The 21,128-nt window shown below is 41.9% G+C and overlaps 1 protein-coding gene across 5 annotated transcripts in view; it reads left to right on the top strand.

Annotated features, from left to right (window-relative positions):
- The first annotated feature begins 8,616 nt into the window (after positions 1–8,616).
- LOC103466334 (uncharacterized) overlaps positions 8,617–21,128 on the top strand; it is a 39,301-nt gene continuing 26,789 nt past the window's right edge. The window contains exon 1 of one of the 5 annotated variants that reach the window (XM_081607926.1): positions 8,617–8,767. Coding sequence is in view for 2 of the 5 variants with exons in the window: in XM_081607924.1 (XP_081464050.1) it covers positions 14,157–14,208 (52 nt within the window). In the remaining 3 variants the exon portion in view is untranslated. Of the gene's footprint in view, positions 8,768–13,845; positions 14,209–14,351; positions 14,476–21,128 lie in introns of those variants that run through there. The other 4 variants (XM_081607924.1, XM_081607925.1, XR_014087842.1 and 1 more) reach the window with 4 other exon arrangements.

Genomic DNA, 21,128 nt, shown 5'->3' on the forward strand with positions numbered 1-21,128 from the left:
GTTTCAGGAAAGGATCTATTTGAGTATTTTCTGCATTGATTAACTTGCAGGTTTTGTCTTTTCAGCCTTTATTTCTCCGGGGGATTATTGCAGCAGGAGTCTGATATTACTGCAACCACACTGAAGTTGTTCAGCTTGCAGCCCCTTACTACAAACACTGAGAATTTCAGGAAGACCTAAATTAATAGGAAGTGATGTATTTAATTTGTGTCGAATGGGTGGATATCAGAAGGTTGGGGCACTTGACAAAAGATAATTGAAGCTTAATATCTAAATTTGCATGGAAAAAACAATCCTTCAGGGTGTAGAAAACAGATTTTTTTTATGATATATGTAAACAAAAACAACCATACATACAGATGATTTAGGGAATAAACGAGACTTGTTGGAGAAAGAGTCTCAGTGGAACAAAGTATTGTTTTTATTATGTTTTTGAAAGACCAAGTGAACCATTAGATAATCCCAAGGTAAGTGGTGGGAGAAAAAGACACATGAGGGTACAGGTAAAAAAAAAATGTAGATATTCAAAACATTCTGGGAATGTTTCTTTAAAGGTTCCTTAAAACCACAAAATTGAGGCAAATGTTTTCTCATGCTTTCATAATATAGTATTTAGATAGCATTGTTTTTATAAAAATAAAACCTTGCATATTGGACATGAAAGCTTTCTGGAAAAATTAAAACCATTGTGTTCATTATACGTTTTAATTTAAAGGGTGAAAAATATGAGTTATAATGACAGGAAGATTTTGAATTTGAAAATAAAAATCCCAAAATTTTAAGAACGGCTGAAAAATTCAGTTCACAGAGGCTTCCTTGACTGCAGCTAAATAATCTTACAGTAGTTGATGTGCAAGAGCTTAAATACAAGTAGGTATTTAACATTGAACAATTAACACTAAATGTTAGGTTCCTGGTATTGTATTATTTTATGACCACTCAGTCTTTCTCAGATGGATAAAGAAACTGAATAAGTAAACAATACAAACTCTTGAGCTAGCAATTGATAGGAGTGTGCCTCAGTAGTGCTTGCAGTTTCCTGATGCGACCACTGGGGGGCGTAGATGTTTCACAGTTGATCTGACTGGACTCAAAACAGCTGCAGAATACTGACTTCATCCTACCAAAGTGGTTCAAGCGAGCTTTCTTTTTTTTATATATATGGAAAATTGATCTCTCTTTGTCAGAGTCTGTGCTTTATAAAAAAATAAAATAAAACATTACAACCAAGGAGAATTGCAAGAATCTCATCTTACTGTTGCTGTGCATAAAAATCCAGCTACTTTTCCCCATGCAGTCCATTAATGTCAAACCTGAGAGTTGGTGTTAAAGGTTGCGTTGACAGCTGTGATCAAGAATGCTTTCCGTAGCACGATGAACGTGTGATGCGGCGGGTTGATTTAGCTTCCCGGAGGGCAGACAATTAGGGACGCATTCGCTTCCAATTAAATCAACTTTAAAGACTGAGTTTAATGTCGTCGAACAGCCAGTGTGGTCAGCAGCGTCACAGTTATGGCTCAGACAAATGGGAAATGCAAACATCAGCTGTATTTTTAGACCACTGTGGTGAAGACTTTGGAAACCAAAGAGAAACACTAAGCAACTCTGGACTTTCCTATGCTGCTGACTGAGATCTAAAAATAAAGCTGACTTGTTATGATAAAGCACACTTTAAGGGCATATCACAATGGCTCCGTCCTGTAATCTCTGCTGCCTCTGAAAATTGATAAGGTGATAAAACAATGGATGCTCTTCCCATAGTAACTGCTGTAGTTACAGCTCCTGGAGGTGAACTGTTCCCTGCACAGCACCGATGCACAAAGAGGCTTTTCACGGATGAGTCATCAGAAGGGAACCTGTAACCTCAATGCTAAGTTCAACTACAAAGTGACAGCATTATATATATGTATATATAAAAAAGGTTGGGTATAAACTGAGCATTTAGGGCTTAACTATGAATTGCATTTTTGTGTCATGAAAAGAGAATTTTCATCAGAGACAAACAGTCTGCCAAATGTTAATCAGAGGCTGAAAATACTCAGCTTTCAGGTGCCAGCCTAACTCACAGAAAGCTTTACACAGATCAAATTGTCAAGCAAATAAAAAATTAAAAAAAACAGAAGAAGAAAAGAGACTTTTGAATTAGACAATGTTTAGATGTAAGTAGAGGTGTTTACTGACAGGTAGCTGTAAAAATCAAGTTTATTCGTAGAATACGTTTAATATAAACAGATTTAGCACAAATTACTTCAAAGAGACTAAAAACAGACAACTATGAAAAGATCAAACAGACTATTTGATGCTTAAATGAACAGTTAAATGGATACAATTTGAATTCCTAGGATGACTCTGCAGTTTGGCTTCGGCTGAGAGGAAACCATTGGTTAAGCTCATCAAGACGACCAGCTCTGTCCTGGGATGATGATTCTTTGACCCAGTGCAGGAAAACTCCAGCAAAACCATCATCTCTCATGGAAAACTGGCTGCCTGATAAAGCACTGGAAAGCTCCATTAGTGATAAGCTGCTGCATCCTAAATGCACAAAGGAGCGTCATCAGATATCCTTCCTCCCAGCATCAGCCACACTGAGTAACCATCACTGCTCCTAGCAACCCCAGTTAGATGTTGCAACACAACACACTGGTAGGTTTTAACTTAAACCATGACTTTACCTTCTTCCCCATCAAAACGGGGAAGAACAGGAGTTGTGGCAACTGAAAGCGTGTGGTTGTTGGTACCAGATGGGCGGTTCTGAGTATTTCTAAAAGTGGAGATCTATTGAGTCTGAAAAAGAGAAACTACTCGGTGAGAGACGAGTGGCGTGGTTGGTATCGCTCTTGTTGATTTCCGAGGTCAGATGAGAATGAGAAGACTGGTTCAAGGTCATATACACAGGCAACATTTGTTGGTTATGGCATGGAGCACACCATCTGGGAACATACAACCCAGATAACCCTGCAGCAGATCGGGTACGGCAGTAGTAAACCAAACATGAACATAAAAATGACACCATGATTTGCATAGATTCACCAAAGTTTGACTGGTCTGATTGGTCTTGATTTCAGCCCAGACATTCAGACAGTAGAGTCATAATTTGGTGTAAACAACGTGGAAGGATGGATCCATCTCACCTCATTTGTAAAGTCATTCTAGAATTAATAACATTCTCACAGCTCGAAGCGGTCCTACCTGGTGCTATGAAGGTGTACGTAAGGACGCAGTTGGTGAACGTGAACATGTGTGTCATTGGTGTAGAGAGCTTAAAAGTAAACCTTGAGGTACACCATAGTCCCAGCTATAACTGGTAAACAATTTCCTACATTTATAAGTAATTTTCCATCAGTGAGATATGATTTGAACCAGGTGAATCTATTTGAGCCTACCTGATGGAACGATGGTGTCTACAGCACTAGAGTCTGTGTTTAGGTCTGCTAATGCCAGTAGTGATAGTTTGTTCATAGCCATATGCTAAATTGCAATGGGAACTCTGTAGCTCTGCATAGGGCTCATGTTTGATCTCAAATGTAGTTGTATAATGGGGGAGTAGCATGCATGTATGTCTTTGTGTGCCTCTGAGTGGGAGAACCAACAATGTTTCATACATTTTTGCAGCACCCAAGTCCCCTGGGGAGATGGTGGGGGGGGAGAGAAATAAAATACTCTGATTTGTGACACAAAGATCCTAACACACACTGCAACGCCCTCACACAGAGGCTTAAAAACAGGGATTATGAGCTATATTTGTAGGTGTGAATGTAGAGCAATATTTCCTTTCAGGTCTCTCTCATCTCTTTATCTTGCGGCCGAGCGTTTCCCTTTGATCTCAGCTTCAATTTGGTGTTTTTCATTGTGCGGTCCTATGTGGCTCCTGGAGCCCACTGGCCTATTCACGGAGCTCCATAATAAGCTTCTAATTATCCCAGGACCTCATCAAGTTTCTTTGAGGAGGGAGGGGGGGCACAGCAAAGCCGCCTCCTTGTATGGGTTGGCATGGTGACTGTAGAGGGGATGGAGACCTGAAGGAGGCCACCAAAAGGACCGCCATGCTGTTTTGTTTTCTCTTGTAGCAGAACAAGGGAAGTGAAATGTGTTATCCATGTGGATGGGGGGCTTTAAGTGCTGTGGCTTACATAAATATTCACACACCTTAGAGCTTTTAATATTTTATTGCCTTTCTGACACAAGTTTAGATGTCTCCTTTTATTTTTGGCTGGGATTAATATAGTCTCACATAAAACAGTGCATATTGTTGAAGTAAAAAACAAAATCAAAAGGAAAGGTGCATGGTTTTCAACTTTTTTTTTTTTTTGCAAGTAAAAATCCAAAAGCACAGTGCTCTCTTTATCTCTCTTACAAGGCACTGTATGCATACCTCAGCTTAAGGTATGGATAAAAGTGCAGCTCTGGAAAAAATGAAGAGACCACTACAAAATGATCAATTCTCTGATTTGACTCTTTACAGGCCTATATTTGAGTAAAATGAACATTGTTCTTTTGTTCTATGAACTACTGACAACATGCCTCCGAGATTCCAAGCAAAATTTTTCGATTTATTTGGAAAAAATGAGAAATGGTCAAAATAACAAAAAAGATGCGGCACTTTCAGACCTCAGACAATGCAAAGAAAACACGTTCATATTCATTTGGAAACAACAACACTAATGTTTTAACTCAGGAAGAGTTCAGAAACCAATATTTGGTGGAATAACCAGGTTTTCAGTGGAGCTCAGTGGAGAGAGGTCTCTTCATCTTTTTTTTCCAGAGCTGTTTGTGTCGAGTTTTAATTTGTGGGCCAACCATGAATGAACTCGGATTATGGGAAAGTTCTGACCTCTTTAGCAGCTTCCGCCCAGCTCTACGTAGCCTCTTCTGGTCGTGCAGCGCCCTTCCCATTTCCTGCTTATGGTGTCATGGAAATAGTCAGGGTTCCTTTCCTCTGCTTCCACATGCCGGAGAACCACAAAAACACTTAATGCTGCCTGCGACCAGACAAGCGGCTCGGTGACGCTGCAGAGTCTGTGACCAGAATTAGAACTTCAAATCATGAACAGATATAAATAGCTGGTGAAAAATGGGGAGTTTTTTTTTTCTTCTTCTTCTTTTTTTGTGGAGACATTTGTCATTAAGAGCTTCGTATAAATCACGCCCTACAATGCCCTAATTCAAAGACACCTTCGATTTCTTTTAGTTGCTAGGCAACCACGGAGCGCCACGGCAATGCTCGATGTTAAAGGCTGACAACCCAGCGGGGTGAAAAAACAGTGGATTGTTGGTGGAATCACTATCTTTTATAGCTCCGAGGTTCCATTACACGGCCAGCTGACAGTGACAATGATACACTGTCACCGCTGAGTAATTATCCAGCCCTGTTCGTCCCTCCGGTGTATGCTAACACATTATGTCAGCTGAACGTTTTCGACCACTACCGTCGAAGAAGAAAGAAATCGGTTAACAGTTGACAGATTGGACATGACAAACTTTGGCTTTGAAATGTTTGCTGAAAACTGCAAACAGGACGGACAGTTTTTCAGAGATTCAGAAAAGAGTCAGGAACAATTACCACACAAATAAAAGGTAAACATTTAATTGAATGGGAAAAAAAGGATTTCGAACAAAACACGACTTAGAGAGACGAGTGTACTGTATGAGAAAAATAAACTTTTTTCAAGTTGATGCAGAACATTTTTTTCCTCTGTTTTGGATTTTATGAAATAGAGCAACACCAAGCAGTGCATGGAAATGAAAGAAAAGTGTGGAAACTTTGTTAGCGCGATCCTTTTTGGTGTGACTCTGCAAAATGAAATCCAGTGAAACTAAGTGCCTTACATCGACTAATTTAGTAGCTAGAATCCAACTGTGTGAAATGTAATCTTATTTCTGCGAAGGCCTCTGAGGTTTTGCTGCAGCATCGCAGAGACTCTCAATCAGGGCTAAGGTTGGGGAGAAGTTCAAAGCAGGATCTGGTTTTTAATTAAGCAACATCACTGTTTCATTCGTTGTCTGAAATACACAAAGTATGGCACAACTACAAACCTACTGAGACCTGGATGGATGTCCACCTGTCTTTCTGACTGGACAGCTGTTAGCGGCGCACATTCAGATGAGCAAAAACACATCCGTGACGACACAAATGGATCCAGAACAACATCTAAAAGCTCCCCGACTCTTCACTTACGTAAGTTAAGTTTAGTCTTCATAATTCAACAATAACAAAATGGCACCTACGGGAGAGTGGCAAGACCAAAATCAGTCGTGACCGTAAATAAATTAAGGGCCAGATTCACAATAAAACAAAAAGAAATTTGATGAGCCCCAAAACTCTTTGGAAAATGTTCTGTGTTCTGGTGAAACGAAGTGGAACTTTGGGAAGATGTGCATCGTGCCGTATAAGTGGCCTAGTCAAAGCTTGCAGTCGAGTCAGGCAATTTTTGATACAAAAAACCCGCAAAAATAGTAATCTGTCATTTGTAAAGCGGCAATCCTTTTTCCAGAAACGTATCCATCTATGTTGAATATAATTTGTTGTTTAGTCAGGACTAGTGAAAGGCCGCAGCACGAGGAGAATGGACAGATTCCTCTCATGTGATCTCACACCTTATGGAAGTACACTCTGTTACAGAACAAACGCCGTCTTTCAAACACTCCCCCACTACAGGACAATCAGGATTTATCCAAATACACACTGCTATAATACACTTGACTATTCACTTAGCTTGTTTATGTTAAAATACCAATAAGAATAAGGTCAATTTTTCCTCTTTATTGTCACAGTTATGCTGAAACATGTCAAACGAATCGTAAAAGCCTAAATGCAATCAAAACCAGCTTGAGAAATACACATGTAAAAGTCTAGATCAAATTACAATATATATACAATATATATATATATATATATATATATATATATATATATATATATATATGCGTGTTTGAACGAAGTGTGGGAGGAATTTGAACTGAACGATGTCTCCCTGCTCTGGCTCCTCGTCGGGGGATTATACCTGCGGGAGCAGCGCTGCGTGCGGCCATGCAGAAGTCAATACAGCGTTGTGGTAATGCAGTCATACCCATTAATCTTTTTCGTACTTTCATCAGATGCAAGTTACAGACTTTCAGGTAATGTTGGGATTTTATGTGGAAAAACAACTCTAAGCGTTGCATACGAGGTGAGAGGCTTTCAGTTGTTTTTAATAATAAAAATTCTGAATAGTGTGGTGTGCACTTGTTTTGTCATATACACAACAATCCGTACTTGGACAGAAACCAAAACAAATAAGTTCAGAAATTAACTTATGTGTAATGAGGTACAATAACAGAAAGAAAAAGTATAGAAAGGGAGGCTGAAAAAGGCACGAGAAGCCAAGAGACCAGCCGAAATCTATCAGTGATCTGAAAGCCATCCTAACCCTTGGCGACGCAAATGAATGTCATCTGGTTCAGTCCGAACTGAGCCAGATGTACCCGAGTCATCCCTGAGTAAAGAGGCCATCATAGACCGATTCATGAAGCTCACAAACGAGGCAAGTCAGCATTTGGTGTCTATACTCCTCAGCTAGGGAGTCCCTGACAAAACTGAAATGTGCAAAAACTGAACACGTTTCTATTTACTGCAGCTTTGCCATATGGCTCAAAGTTGATTGCATCTGGTCATTTTAGCTATTCCTGCATTTTATTTTACGTGCTTCATGGTTTTTGATTGCTCCGGTTGATCCTTTTTTTTTTTTTGGCTTAAATGCCCTTCAATCTCTATACAGACACTTTGTGTGTCAGATCTATTTTTCTTTTTTTTGTGAATATTAAAATCTTTATATATTTTTGGAGTGCTGGTTATTTCTATTTTCTACATGGATTTGACCAATTCTGTTTTGATGTATTTATTTTTCTCTAATGCACTTAGAGAAGCTTTGATGCATGACGCAGTTTGGTGTCTCAAAAATTTAAAAAAAGAAGAAGATAAAACGTCAACAAGGGTACGATTTCAAATCACGGTAAAATGTTTGTAGCAAACCTTGTTTTTTTTTGTAGAACAAGCTTTATTCATCTGGGGTTTTTTTTTTCTTGTCCTTTCCTGCTAAACAACCTGCTGCTCACAGCAGGTGGGAACAAGCCCTCGCTGAGCGCCTCTCTTTCTATTTCCGTCTCAGAAACTTCTGCTTTCCTCCTCGACGCTTCCTCTTTCAGACGTCAGCAGGTTGTAGAGAGACCAAACACGTGTGTTCGTATCTCGTTTTCGTGTCAGTGTGCCTGCTGAGCGCTTCCTGCTCCCTGACAGCGCTTTGATAGGAATATCCTCCTACAGGGACAGACAAAAGTTGAGTCTGGCCTTCTCTCTCCCTCTCTTGTCTCCATGCTGACACGTCCTCGGAGTTTCCTGACACGCCTCACATTTCTGGCTCCTTAACGTGCCCCACCGACAGGAGCTGCCTGACGTGATAGCAGCTGAGAGACAGAAGTGAGGGACAGACAGAGGATGAAGAGTATGCCGGTGATGAAAATCGGTGGGGGTGGCGTTATGTTTACAGTGTGGCGTTTGCAAGCAGCAGACAGCGAGACACGCTCAGCATGCAGAAGGGGAGGAAGTGAACAATGCAGGGGAAGTGATCAGTAATCTGCAAAGCTAGCTGTCAGCCTCTGATGCAAACAGCTCGTCTGGATCTCATTATGGGTAAATTAATTTGGCGCAGAGCCTCCGACCAAAATGTTCATGAGCCAATTGAGGAAGTAAGTGTGCCTGTGTGATTACGGAAGCAATGAAAAACAGTGAGAGGTAAGATTTGGCACACGTTTGTTTTGTTTTTTTTTGTCCTGTGATTTCCCTGAGTGGCACTGAAAACCGAGTTTGCTCTATTACATCTCTCTGCACTCATTACGAGACTTCTTCAAATCTCCCATGTGCCTTGGCTGTGACCAGAAAAGCAAGTTTCTGCTCAAATACGGTTGCAGTGTTGCAATTAATGCTTTGTATTTTGTCAGACCGCTTAAACTGTTGCAGTCAGAAATAAGAGTGGAGCACAGAAGAAGTTAATTGTTTTTTTTCACATTAGTGAGATGTCTGAAAGAAAACTTGTAGGTAAAACAATAAATATCTCATTCTGGTTATTAATATGTTTAGTCTGTTTTTTTCCTCCTATTGATGTACAACAAAAATCAATGATTTCTCAGAAAACAGACAGAGCTGCTAAGACTGGGCTGACATGCTGGCACCGTGCGCCGTGTTCTGCTTCCAGCTAATCAGAACCGAGCCAGCTCCAACTGAACAGCGGCCAGATTTCGCCTGGATTTACATTTGTGAATCCAAAAGACAATAACATAAGAACCAAGAAATGTTCACGACGACACACACATTTTGACAAACATTAGTAGCTCTTTTTCATTCAAAGGCCCTGCATGAATTTTCTTTATAGCCTTGATAGATGTTCCTAAATCATTCAGCTGCTTATTGCTACTTTGTTTCCGTTTGTACTTACTCCTTTCCACATAGTTGCACGAGACGTACTGGTTGTGTACAACTGTGGCTCAGTGGAGGGAAAAATAGTTGCTCTTCAGTCCAAACTTTGATGGGGGTTGGTTTCCAAATGTTACATGTTGACATGCTGCTGAGCAGGGCACTTATAAAACCCCAAGTCGCCAATCATTCTGCGTATTATTGTACAAATGTGTACACATTTGTTAATTGTAATATTGGAGTTAGATTGGTTCACCTTCACTTGGACTAGACAGCTTGTGTTGCTGATCACTGGATTAAATCCAGTCTGATTTCTGACACTTTGACTAGTCTCCTTCACAATGCCAGTGGTTCTCAAGTTAACATATCCAGTTAACATATCCAGTTAACATATCCAGTGTGTATCATCCCTTTTACCAACCACACTCATCCTCAGAACTCCACAGCCTTTGTAACAGTTTGATGTCTGTAACTCGGTCTAGGCCTGTATCAATGGAGGCCTTAAAACAGATGAATAATGAATAAATGATCTGTAGAAACAAGATTTGTTTTTGAGGAAGGAAACCAAAAGAAAAAAAAAGATTAAAGGTGTCTATGTATGAAGAGAAAGTCACAGTACAACAAAGACAAAAACTGTGACAAAAAAACAGAGGAAACATGGTGAGACACGGAAGGAGGTAATAAGTCACAGCAGACAGATGTGAAAGCAACTAAACTGTATCAGAGTGTGCAGTGAGCATGACACAAAACCGACTGGGAAGAACAGACACTCAAAATAAAACAAGGAAGCAAAACGTTACCACAAGAGCAAGGGACTGTAAAACCGCGACACGTTTAACAAAACTGCGTAGAGCTGTTCATCCACAATGTCATGTACATCAGCAGAAAACTACAAAGGCTAAAGGAGAAGAAAACCGCCAGACAGATAGTTGAAACCACAATGCTAAACAGTGAGTTGGCAGATGAGAGCTCCCATGGTGCAGATTTAAAACCAATTCATCTGTTGCACCCCGTAGACCAGTGTCGTCCAGACTTTTCTCCACTTGGATTGAGAGCCATACTAGAAGCACTTGTGGGGCCACACAGACACACACCAAGTACATTTAGCCAAGTTTAGTAAATGGGGATGCCCGTATTTGCGATCATATTTATGCTAACATTTAAATCAATAAAGACATACCCTTAAATTGAGTGTACATCTGTAACAGCTGCCTTTTCTGATGGGCCAAATTAGTACGATTATTCAAGTACAGTCATGAAGTATGCATAATCATCACAAGAACCACAAATGGCTTGTCGGCTCTCAGGACACTGCTTCTGTAATCCCTTTCCTTGAACAATAGAGAGGCAATACTTACTAATATGGACCATAAAAAGCTGTTTTATTACAAAGGATAACACTAAAGCTTATCTGGAACAAGTAAACTCTGTTTCCACTGAAAACGTGGGTCTTGGTTCACTTGGAGGTGCTGCACAGAAGGAAAGCAAAGGGCCTTTTTGCACTGCACCTGCACCTGTCCTGGTTGTGTTTGCGTTGGCCTCAATGTTGCCTCGAAAGATGGCGGGGATCATCATGTCAAAAACGTGGCGATCTGTATGTGAGCGCATTTAATTTAGAAAACAACAATGGGCATCATTGAGGTTCTGTTGCCGCACGTCAGCGAGGAAGCTCAAGAGAAAACAAATTTACCTTGTCATGGGATCTGGCAACTGGGGTAGAATCCATCAAACAATTAAAACAATGAGCTCAAGCAAAAACCAGCAACAGACTACTAAAGGGAATGAGCAGTGTTGACGATGGCTGACTTCAAAGGCTGGCCCGAATGGAACCACAGCTCTCAGGGTTCCAGAGAGTTAGGTGGAATTGGGCCATATGGGCTAATGCTGTCATGATTTGCGGCTTGCGGTGGTGAGGAAGATGCGGTTGTACCCAGGTTAAGGTGCAAATGATGGTTTTTAATGAACAAACGATTCACAAAAATCCAGGCAGCACAGGTGAGCAGCGGCAAAGCCCTGAGTCTGGTAGGAACTGGTAAATAATTACAACAGCTGACGTAAGACTACTGATAGTAGGCGATAGACGAGGACCCAACAGGGAACAAGAGACACAGGTGGGTACATGGAAGGTAATCAGGGGAAACAAGGGGCATCTGGGAACAATCAAGGGGCAGGCAGGACAACAATGGAGCTAAATACACACACAGAAAACCCAAATCCTCACAAATGCACCTACGTCGAACCCGGGTTTGAACCCATTCCAGGCCCTACAGTGCAAAAAGACCTAAACAGACTATCTGGTGAAGCAAAGAGAAAGTAAACCAGAGGGAGGAACTGGTTTGTGATTAACAGATATATATGTCACCTGAAAAGTTTTAAATACTTGCAATACCTCACTCTGCATGATTGTAACCACAGCAACAGAGTGTCTTATTCTTCACTGTCTTTCTTTGAAATGCTGCCTCGCCTATTGTGACTCTTGTGACAGCACTACAAGTTTACATCACTGATACATGCAGATCTTCACCTGCTCCCTACCTTGGACTTCAACCCCCCCAGTCCTACATGTTTCAGATGTGTCTCTGTTTCAGTACTCCTGCCTGATTCAAATGACTCAATGATTTGAGGATTCAAGGAATTTTTACTGTCGTACCACCTTGATAATTTGCGGTACGAAATTTGTACTCTGGTCCCAGATCAAGAAATCCACTACATACACACAAAAAAAATATAGACAAATAATTAAATAAAACACATATATATGGTTATGTGTATGTGTGTAAATAATCTATGAGGTGAAGCTGCATTTGGTGCAGTCCGAGTTCAGGGGTCTGATGGCTGAAGGGAAGGATCTGTTCCTCTGCCTGGTGGTCTTGCTCTGGATGCTCCTCAGCCTCCTGCCTGAGGGGAGCAGCTGGATCAGTTTATGTGCAGGATGAGTGGAGTCCTCCATGATGAGGATTGACCTCCTCCTGCATCGTATTGTGTAGAGGTCCAAGGTTGAGGGAAGGCTGCTCCCCACAGTCTTCTGTGCAGCCTTATCCACCCTCGTCCTCTCAGCAGCAGTGCAGCTGCTGTGCTCACGGTGATGCAGGTGCAGAGAACGCTTTCCACCGCACAGCGATAGAAGCTCCTCAGGACTGAGATCCCAAGTCCAGCTCCCCGCAGCTTCCTGAGGAAGTAGAGATGCTGGTGGACCTTCCTGACCAGACGGGAGGTGTTGGTACTCCAGGTGAGGTCACTGGATATGTGCACACCCAGTAGCTGGAGACCACCTCCACAGCTGCTAATTGGATGTACAGGGGCTGAAGAGGATCCTTGTCCTTTCTGAAATCCACCACCATCTCCTTGGTCTTCTTCACGTTAATGCAGAGGTTATTTTCTCTGCACCACTGCACCAGGTGTTCCACCTCCTCTCTGTATTTGGACTCATCACTGTTCATGATGCGTCCCACTACTGCTGCGTCGTCGGCAAACTTTACTATATGACAGCTGGGGTGCCTTGCCGAGCAGTCAAACGTCAGCAGAGTGAAGAGGATGGGGGCTCAGCCCTGCGGCGAGCCAGTGCTGAGGGTGATGGAGGAGGAGACGGTGTTGTGGATCCTGACATGATTCTGCATGCCACCTAGAGTTGCTGAAGCCACTCTTTGTGTGGCAGCAAAGAGGCACCTAAAACATACAGGACTGGCGGAGGGGGTTTGGTAGTGGCTGCATCATCTGGGAACCACTGGCCTAGAAGACTCTTGAATTGACTTGCAGAAATGAATGTTCATGGGAAAGGAGGCTGGGATCACCAGAGTTCAGGCATTATTCAGCTTTAGCTTGCAGACATTCATGGGAAATGTTAATCGAGTCTGCATTATGTGGATTAGTTAAGGAGGATCTCTTTTTTTTTTTTTTTGAAACAACCACGGATAAGCAAGAAAAGCCATTAAGCATATTAATCCGATACAACCCGGCACACAAGGACAGAGCAGGTCCTCATTCAACCTCACCTTTCCCTGCAGCCTCTTCCATATTTATCTACAGTAGGCACTTGGATTATATTTTTCCCCCTAAACAAGAAGAAACTATGATTTTACAAATGATGCTGAGATTTGGTTATGATTTATGTCTGCCTAGTCTCATCTGATTCTGATGAATGGAAACCATTAACAGGACTCATCTTGAGTTATGAGCCCTATCGCAGTGCTGTGATGAATGGGTGAAAGTGTGTTTGTGAGCATGTGGTGAGCATTCATAAGATGTAGGAGTAGTGTGAAGCAAACAGGAGCAAATAGCACATAAAAGGAAGAGGGATGAAGCAGAAAGAAAAAAAAGTGCTCATGTAGTAAACAGCGAGTACAGCGTGCAGACAGGGAGAAGAGAGAGACAGAGAGAGAGAGAGAGAAAGAGAGAGAGAGAGAGAGAGTAGGGAGGGACCGTGCGGAGGGAGACGGAGCTTGCCGTCTGGCAAAACAGCATCCTTCCCTCCTTTTCCGCTCCTCCCCTCGGTTCTCTCGGCATCTCTCCCACGCTCCAGCTCCCCCAGATCCTCCCGGGGAACGCAAACACCGCTCGGCTCGGTTTCTCCGTGTGAGCCAGCCACTTGACTCGGTACTTTTCCGTGTGTTTGTCTACCTGCGGCGGCGGCAGGAGCAGCGGAGGTGGGCGCGCGCGGAGTCCTCTGACCCTCTGTCGCCCACTCGCCTTCTCCAGAGGAGAGGGGGGAGGTATGGATGGACTGCGCTTGCCTCCACTCATAGAAGAGGCTCTGGACTCCACAGGTCGGTGCTGCTGCTCGTTTAGTCAGCGTTTTGCTTTTCGCAGCTCACGTAGGTTCAGGAGAAAGGAGAGGGGGGAGAGGGGGGAAAGGTAGCGGCTTGATGTTTATCTCAGCTGAAGAAGTGTTTACAGCTACTACAAGGGTTGTTGAGAGGAGCTGGGCAGAGGTGACCGCGCGCGACGAGACAGGGAGATTGACTGTTTTCATGATGAGTGGGCACCGTGGGGTCAGCTATGGGCATATGCTCACTTTTGATGGAGACTGTGAGGTAAGACATGGCTGCCAGCCAACAGCATAGGGAATAATGTAGGCCGAGTGTTGGCTCTGTTACACGAGTAGCATATGTTAGTGTCAGGGTTGAAAATTTTCTTTTTTTTTTTTTTCTCCTCTGCAAGGTCGTGCTGAACAGCTGCAGCTTTATTCCATGGAGCGTTGTTACATTAAACACAAAGCATTCTTGTTTTCTAAATCAGTGATTTTTACTGAGAAAAATCTCTGGAATGTTTTCTGTGTGTGTGTGTGTGTGTGTGTGTGTTTGCGTGTGTGTGTGTGTGTGTGTGTCCAAACAAAGAAGAATCTTGTTTTGCATGTTTTGAATGGTTGTGCAGACAGGGCGGCCCTGTGAGGAACTCTGCTTTGAGGATGTTTATCAGTGTAGAGAGAGAACCAGGTCCAGAGGCCTGCCGGTCCGCCTGCGTCCAGGCTTCCTGTCAAGCCATGCCCTTAAACTGAACTTCAGAGGGTCGCCTCTGTATGTGAACTGGGTGAGGCGTAAGTCATTCGCACACTGCCTCGAAAAGGGTTTCAACTTTTTCCACATTTTGTCAAAAACACCAGTCGACTTTGTGGGATTTCATCCAAATGTTTGAATCAAAAGTCTGATAAGTGTGAGCATTTATTTTTACTCAGTCAACACTTTGTAGACTCATCGTTTGGGGTCTGTCTGGTGAGATTTTTTTGCATATTCATCTTTCCAAAATAGTTTGGGCTTCGTCAAATTTGATTACAAGCATCTTTGAAGATCAGTTCTCACATCTGGACATGGATTCCTTATCACGATTGGGTCTTAACTTTGACTGGACCGTTCTAAAGCATAAATTTGCTTCTATTTTTCACAACAAGCTTCTATTTCCTTGTTGAATGAGTGCTTCCCCACAGCATGATGCAGCCACTACCGAGCTTTACCAGTGGGATGAGGCGTTCAGGTTGATGTACTGCGCTAGCTAGTTTCAGATAATGAGTTGAGCTTTGCTTCTTTAGATGTTCCAAGCTCGACTCAATATTTTGTCACCTAAACGTTCTTTCTAGTGAACACTTTTTGTTCACAAGTGCTCTCCAACAAATCCTGAGGCCAGAATCAGTTGAACTTAGATTCATTTACACACAGAGGGTCACTGATAACGTGTCAACTTCTGAAAGCAACTGATTTTATTTAAGGATACTGGAGTAAAATGATGCAGGATACAAATGGATGCCTGTTTTTCTCAAACCACAAACTACTTTCTTTTTTTTTTTTTAATCACATTACATCCCAATAAAATACATTGAAATTTGTGTTTGTAACATATGTTTTTTTTTTTTAAAAAACAACTATTAATTAAAATCACTGTCATAATCTTCTGCAGCTGTATATAATTACTATTTATAATTAGTAAACCAGCTTTACCAGTTTTTGTCACATTTTTAAAGGTTTTTTGATTTTTGGAATAAAATACTGATTTGCCAGCTGTAAAAAGCCGTAGGTAAAAGAGTAAAAACCCACTTGTTTTCTTTTCTGTATGCAACGCTGAGCCTGTCATCAGAAAAATGTCTTCCAGGGATGTAACGAGTGAAGGATCTGCAGCTGCAATCACTTATTAAAACAGTTTCTGGTTAACCAGGGAGCATTATACCTTCCTAAACCAACAAACAAACAAATCCCGGAGCATTTTAAGCATCTGAAATTCACAAAATAGACTTACTGAATCATTTGTGTATACTCGCTAATGCTGCTTAATAGACTGCTGAAGGCTGTGTATTGACCATCATAGCACACGGATGCTGTCTCGGGAGAAAACTCTTCCTCCCTAACAAGCTTGTTCCTGTTGCGGTAACTCCAGGGACCTCTTTCCTTTCATCATAGCCCGCGGCCCGCTGTTAACGCGGGAAATTCAGCGTGCAGCGATGGCAAGTGTGGGTTCTTCAGTAATAACCGTCCTGGCTGTTTCACTATAATAACACTCAAGCGAGCGTAAAGTGGACAGAGTGATGGCTGGCATTAGCTCATGTTCAGGATTACACATAGTTGCGAGTCTAAATGGCTTAATGCGCATTTTACTCTGACTGAGGTCATTCCTAGCCAGACATCAGTCATCAATCTGGCATGTGAAAAGATTTTTTTTTTTGTTCTTGTTTTTCTATCATCCTTGGAAAGATTATTTCATCATTGTGGGAAAAAATGCTGGTATACGAACAAAAAGGTCTTACACAAACACATGCTGTCACTAATCAATAAAACATCATCAGACGTGCGGTTGACATTTGCAGCTGTCTAAAAACATTCTCCTCTGCTGGTCCTCCCACTTGCTCGAGCCGCCAAGCGTTTCTCTCAATTCGTTCCCACTCGATTCCTGATTCCCCCTCCGTTACTGCTACCATCCTCTGCTCTCTCCAGCGCCCACACACACACACGCATGCACGCACACACACACACACGCGCACACACACACACACACACACACACACACATGCACGCCCATGTACTCACGCACAAACCCTTTTGCACCTGACAGTGTCCTCGGCCCACACAGCTTCTCTCCAGCGTTCGTTGGTACAAACGGAAAAAAAAAATTCCCTCATCAGCAGTGAAACTTTCCAAAGGCACACAAACAGGAATCCTCCAAGGCTCTCTGAAACTCATAAACAGCACAGTGTGCTGTTAGAAAAACTTTGAAAGCTCTGAGAAACACAACAAGAGAAAATAAATCGTGCATGCTTTTCCAGCCCTGGGGTATTTTCTGGCTGATCTGTCGTGACCTCCTTCGAAATACACTGGGGGAAAATAAGTATTGAACGCGGTTTTCTCATTCGGTTATGTCTAATTAAAGTTGTTGACTTGAAATTCACACCAGCTGTTGTTAATAACATTAGCAATCCACAAATAGAAAAAAACTGCAACTAGATGATGATTAAAGATATGTGTAATAAAGTGCAATGGCCAGGGAATATGTATTGAACGATTTTACTTAATCAAGTATGTAGCAGAAAAACCTTTGTCATATTGTATCTTGTTTCCATTCTCATGCATTGTGATTTTTACCCATCGAAGGCTCTCTTCACCTTTTCTGAACAATCCAATTTATTGTTTCTTCTATATTTTCTCAATTAGATCCGAGTCGAGTTATGACTTGGTTGATTTTATTTCTCTAGAATTGAGAATTTAGAGAGTTTTTCAGAGAGCTTTCAGCTGTCTCTTTCTGAAAAACCCACACCTGTTGTATTTTTAGAGTCTTGGCAAAAGAGTCAGTTTACTTCAATACCGAAAGACGGCCCAAGACCGTAATGTTCCCAGATTCAAACTTTACTGATCCGTGATGTTTTGGGAAGTTTCTGTGCAATGCCATTCCTCTTACAGGCACATTGTGTGCAACGATATCTAAAGAGTTCGGTGTTTATCTCAACTAACCCAGTTCCTTTTTCTTCACTGACCCATTCAAAAGTTCTGAAGTAAAACTTAAAAGGAATTTAACATGCTTTTACTTCAGCAGTGGAGTATTACGCAGCGAGAGGCCGCTGAGATTGAGTGGAATCCTTTTTGTTTTCATTGAAAAACAAAACTTTCTGCAAGTGGTGTTTGGCTGTCGAACAATTCCCTCTGACTGTTTTAGACTCCTCCATCGAATATATTGCAAAGAGCAAACGGTTATGCTCCATTTGAGGGCAAATGATGTTCTTTACAATTCTACTTTATGGCCCCAGTGCTGCTAACTTGAACTTTTGATATGCTTCTGCTGGCAATGCCATTGGTATATTTTCCAAGCTATAATGTTCCAAAGGTTTAGAAAGGGTCCCTTTGCTTTTTACTTGTCATGGATAGATTAAATGAGAAACATTTTATAGGTCACCAATTAGGACTACAGCTGCCAATGTTAATGTGCAGTAAGAAGCAACATTGCCCTCTAAATACTGACAGATTTCAGAATTTTTTTTTTGCCTTTCTCTCTCAAATTTCGATATCTATTGCTTGTATACACATAACTTAATTGATAAACTTATTTGTTTTGATTTCTTTGCATGTGTTGACTAATTGGGCTGTTACTGACAGAGTGGATTTAACACGAGAAATGTTTCCATTCGAAACATAGGAGAAATGTTGACGTGCTTATTTCGCGCACATGTAAGTGCTTCATTTAAAAAAATGATTTCAAAGCACTCTGCAAAAATAAGTGGGCCATACGTTGTTTTGTCGCTGCTCTGTTCCATAATGGAAGAACTCTTGAAGCTCTCCAGTGAGTTGAGAAAGTTCGGGAACTCGGGCGACTCCTTTCTGCTGATTTCACATTTTCCAGCCTCTCGGGGAGGGGGATGGGGGGTGGGTATTGCGGCTGGCATTGTAGCGCCATCATTAGTGCGCCCCGCTTCACCATTAGTCTCTTTATTTTTCATAAATTTTGCAGCTTCGCTGTGACTTTGCGTTGCTTTCTCTCTCATTTTGTGCGACTGAAACCTCGCAAAGAGATTGCTTTCAGGTGGGATTTGTTGATATGTGATCAAATGGATTATTGCTGCATCACTTGTTTTTCATGCCTTGTTCTTTCCTGCTGTTTGTCCCTCCTAATGGATTACCGCACGGATGCGCAAAGTCCTCCAAACCCACAATCCCTGCAGAAATCACCCATCCAGACTCGCACAGTTTTTCCGCATGCTCATTTAATGAGGCCAAATTGTGACACATTCCGCAATATCTTTCCCTTCCATTGACCCACTTTCCCTTTATTTCTTTTGGAAAGTGCAAAACATGGATTTTTTATTATTATTATTTAACTCACACAATGGGCTAAATGAATGTGTCTGGCGTTTCTAGTCGCCCTTATTGCTGTTGCTCCTCGGTCTCCCCGGAGTTCTCAGGCTCAAAGCACAATAAAAAGGAAGAGACAATCTCACATTAACCCCACAGGACCTCCATCTCTGCTTTTAACTGTTCACTAAGCACAAGAGTCAGCAAATCTGCACTGTTGACCCCCAGTGAACAGACTCCTGATAAGAGCACTCAGGATGCTCTGAGTTTAGACATAAAAACTCAGGCGGTTTAGACATAAAAAAAAAGAAAAGAAAAAGAAGCAGAAATGACAAACAGACAGGTTTCCATGGTACGCCGACCCGTGAGCGAAAACCCAGCTGAATTACCATGGAGACGATCCATATGTTTCGGCGCCGGTCTGCAGGGGTCGCGGTGGGGATGAACCTGAGCACATGGTTGCTCCTGATTACAGCTTAATGGCAAGGAGGGAGCAGCATGTGAAGCTTCGATTGAAGTCAGAGCTCCTTATCCTTACATGTTTCTTATTGTCTTCGCTTGTCGCTCCCATTCACTTACTTACAATTCCCTTTCCTCCCCCCAGCCCCCACATCCACACACACACACACACACACACACACACACACACGCATACACACCACCTCATCTCTGTGTTGCTGAGGAAGTGAGGCAGGGCAGGGGAAAAGCTACGACGTCAGAGAGAGCGAGGGCTGCTGGAGCAGGAGGGGGTCGGTGTGCATTATGCATGACCTCCTACACACGCAGGCACACACACACACACACGCACACACACACATCCTGCACTTGTATACACATGCTGAACATATGGCTGTCTTGCTGCCCATAAGATGCACTAATAATCTGAAATATACAGTAAGTGATGAAGCACCTTGTAAAAAAAAAACATGCTAATTAAACTCTGCCTTCTTTGTCATTTTAAAATGCAACATATTTTGTAGGGATTTTATATAATAGACAAACACAAAGCTGCACGTAGTTACAAAGTAGATGTAAATTTAAAAACTTTTTACTAATAAGAATCTGAGATGTGTCACACATATTTAATTAACCCCTTTACTATGATACCATGGAGAGAAAAAAATCCCTTCAGAAATCTGTTTTTAGAAGTGATCTGATTAGTAAAACAGGCTTAAGTTGTCAAGCCATTTTCAAAAATGTGAACATCTCATAGAGACTAACTTATCCATCACCAGAACAAAAAACGTGCTTCAAAAGGCTTGCAGCTGTTATTACAGCAACAAGCGGTTCTAGAAAGTAGAACAAGGCCGGTGGGAGGTTCAATACAAATGATTTTCTTGTTTTATCTTTTAGAGAAAATTTTAAAAAACTTTTGAAAATTTATCATAATTTCCCTTCTATTTAACAATGAAATAATTTTGTGTCGGTGTATCACATACAATCACTCTGAAGAAACATTAAGGATTGTTGTTGCAGCCTGGATAAATGTGAAAAGGTTTAAAGGCGATACAACAATTTGCAATGCATTTAGTGCTTTAAAAGGACTTTTTCGTTCTGGTGCTCACAGGCATGCTGCTGCAATAGCACCTCCCTAAGCCCCCAACCAGCAGGAAAGCAGTGGGGTCTCAGAAACTGCTCAGGAATGTTTTTATTAAAACCAAGAAAGTGTTGTGTATGTCCGGCCTCCAAGCTTCCAACATACCGATCCAATGGTATCTGTGGAAAGCGAATGAGGTTTGTAAAGACCCCAAACCACAATCCTTGGTAAGTATCGTCTTCTAACATGTCCCTAATAGAAATCCGGTGTTAGGCCTTAATTTTAGGCCTAACACTACCTAATATACTCTGTGTATGCATTATAAGTCTATTAGACATGAAGTCATCTCTTTTATTCAACATGTGCCTTAATTTCTGGATATTCGCAG

This window comes from Poecilia reticulata, chromosome 6 (assembly GCF_904066995.2).
Source record: "Poecilia reticulata chromosome 6, P_reticulata-male-v2, whole genome shotgun sequence".
Classification (NCBI taxonomy): Eukaryota; Metazoa; Chordata; class Actinopteri; order Cyprinodontiformes; family Poeciliidae; genus Poecilia; species Poecilia reticulata.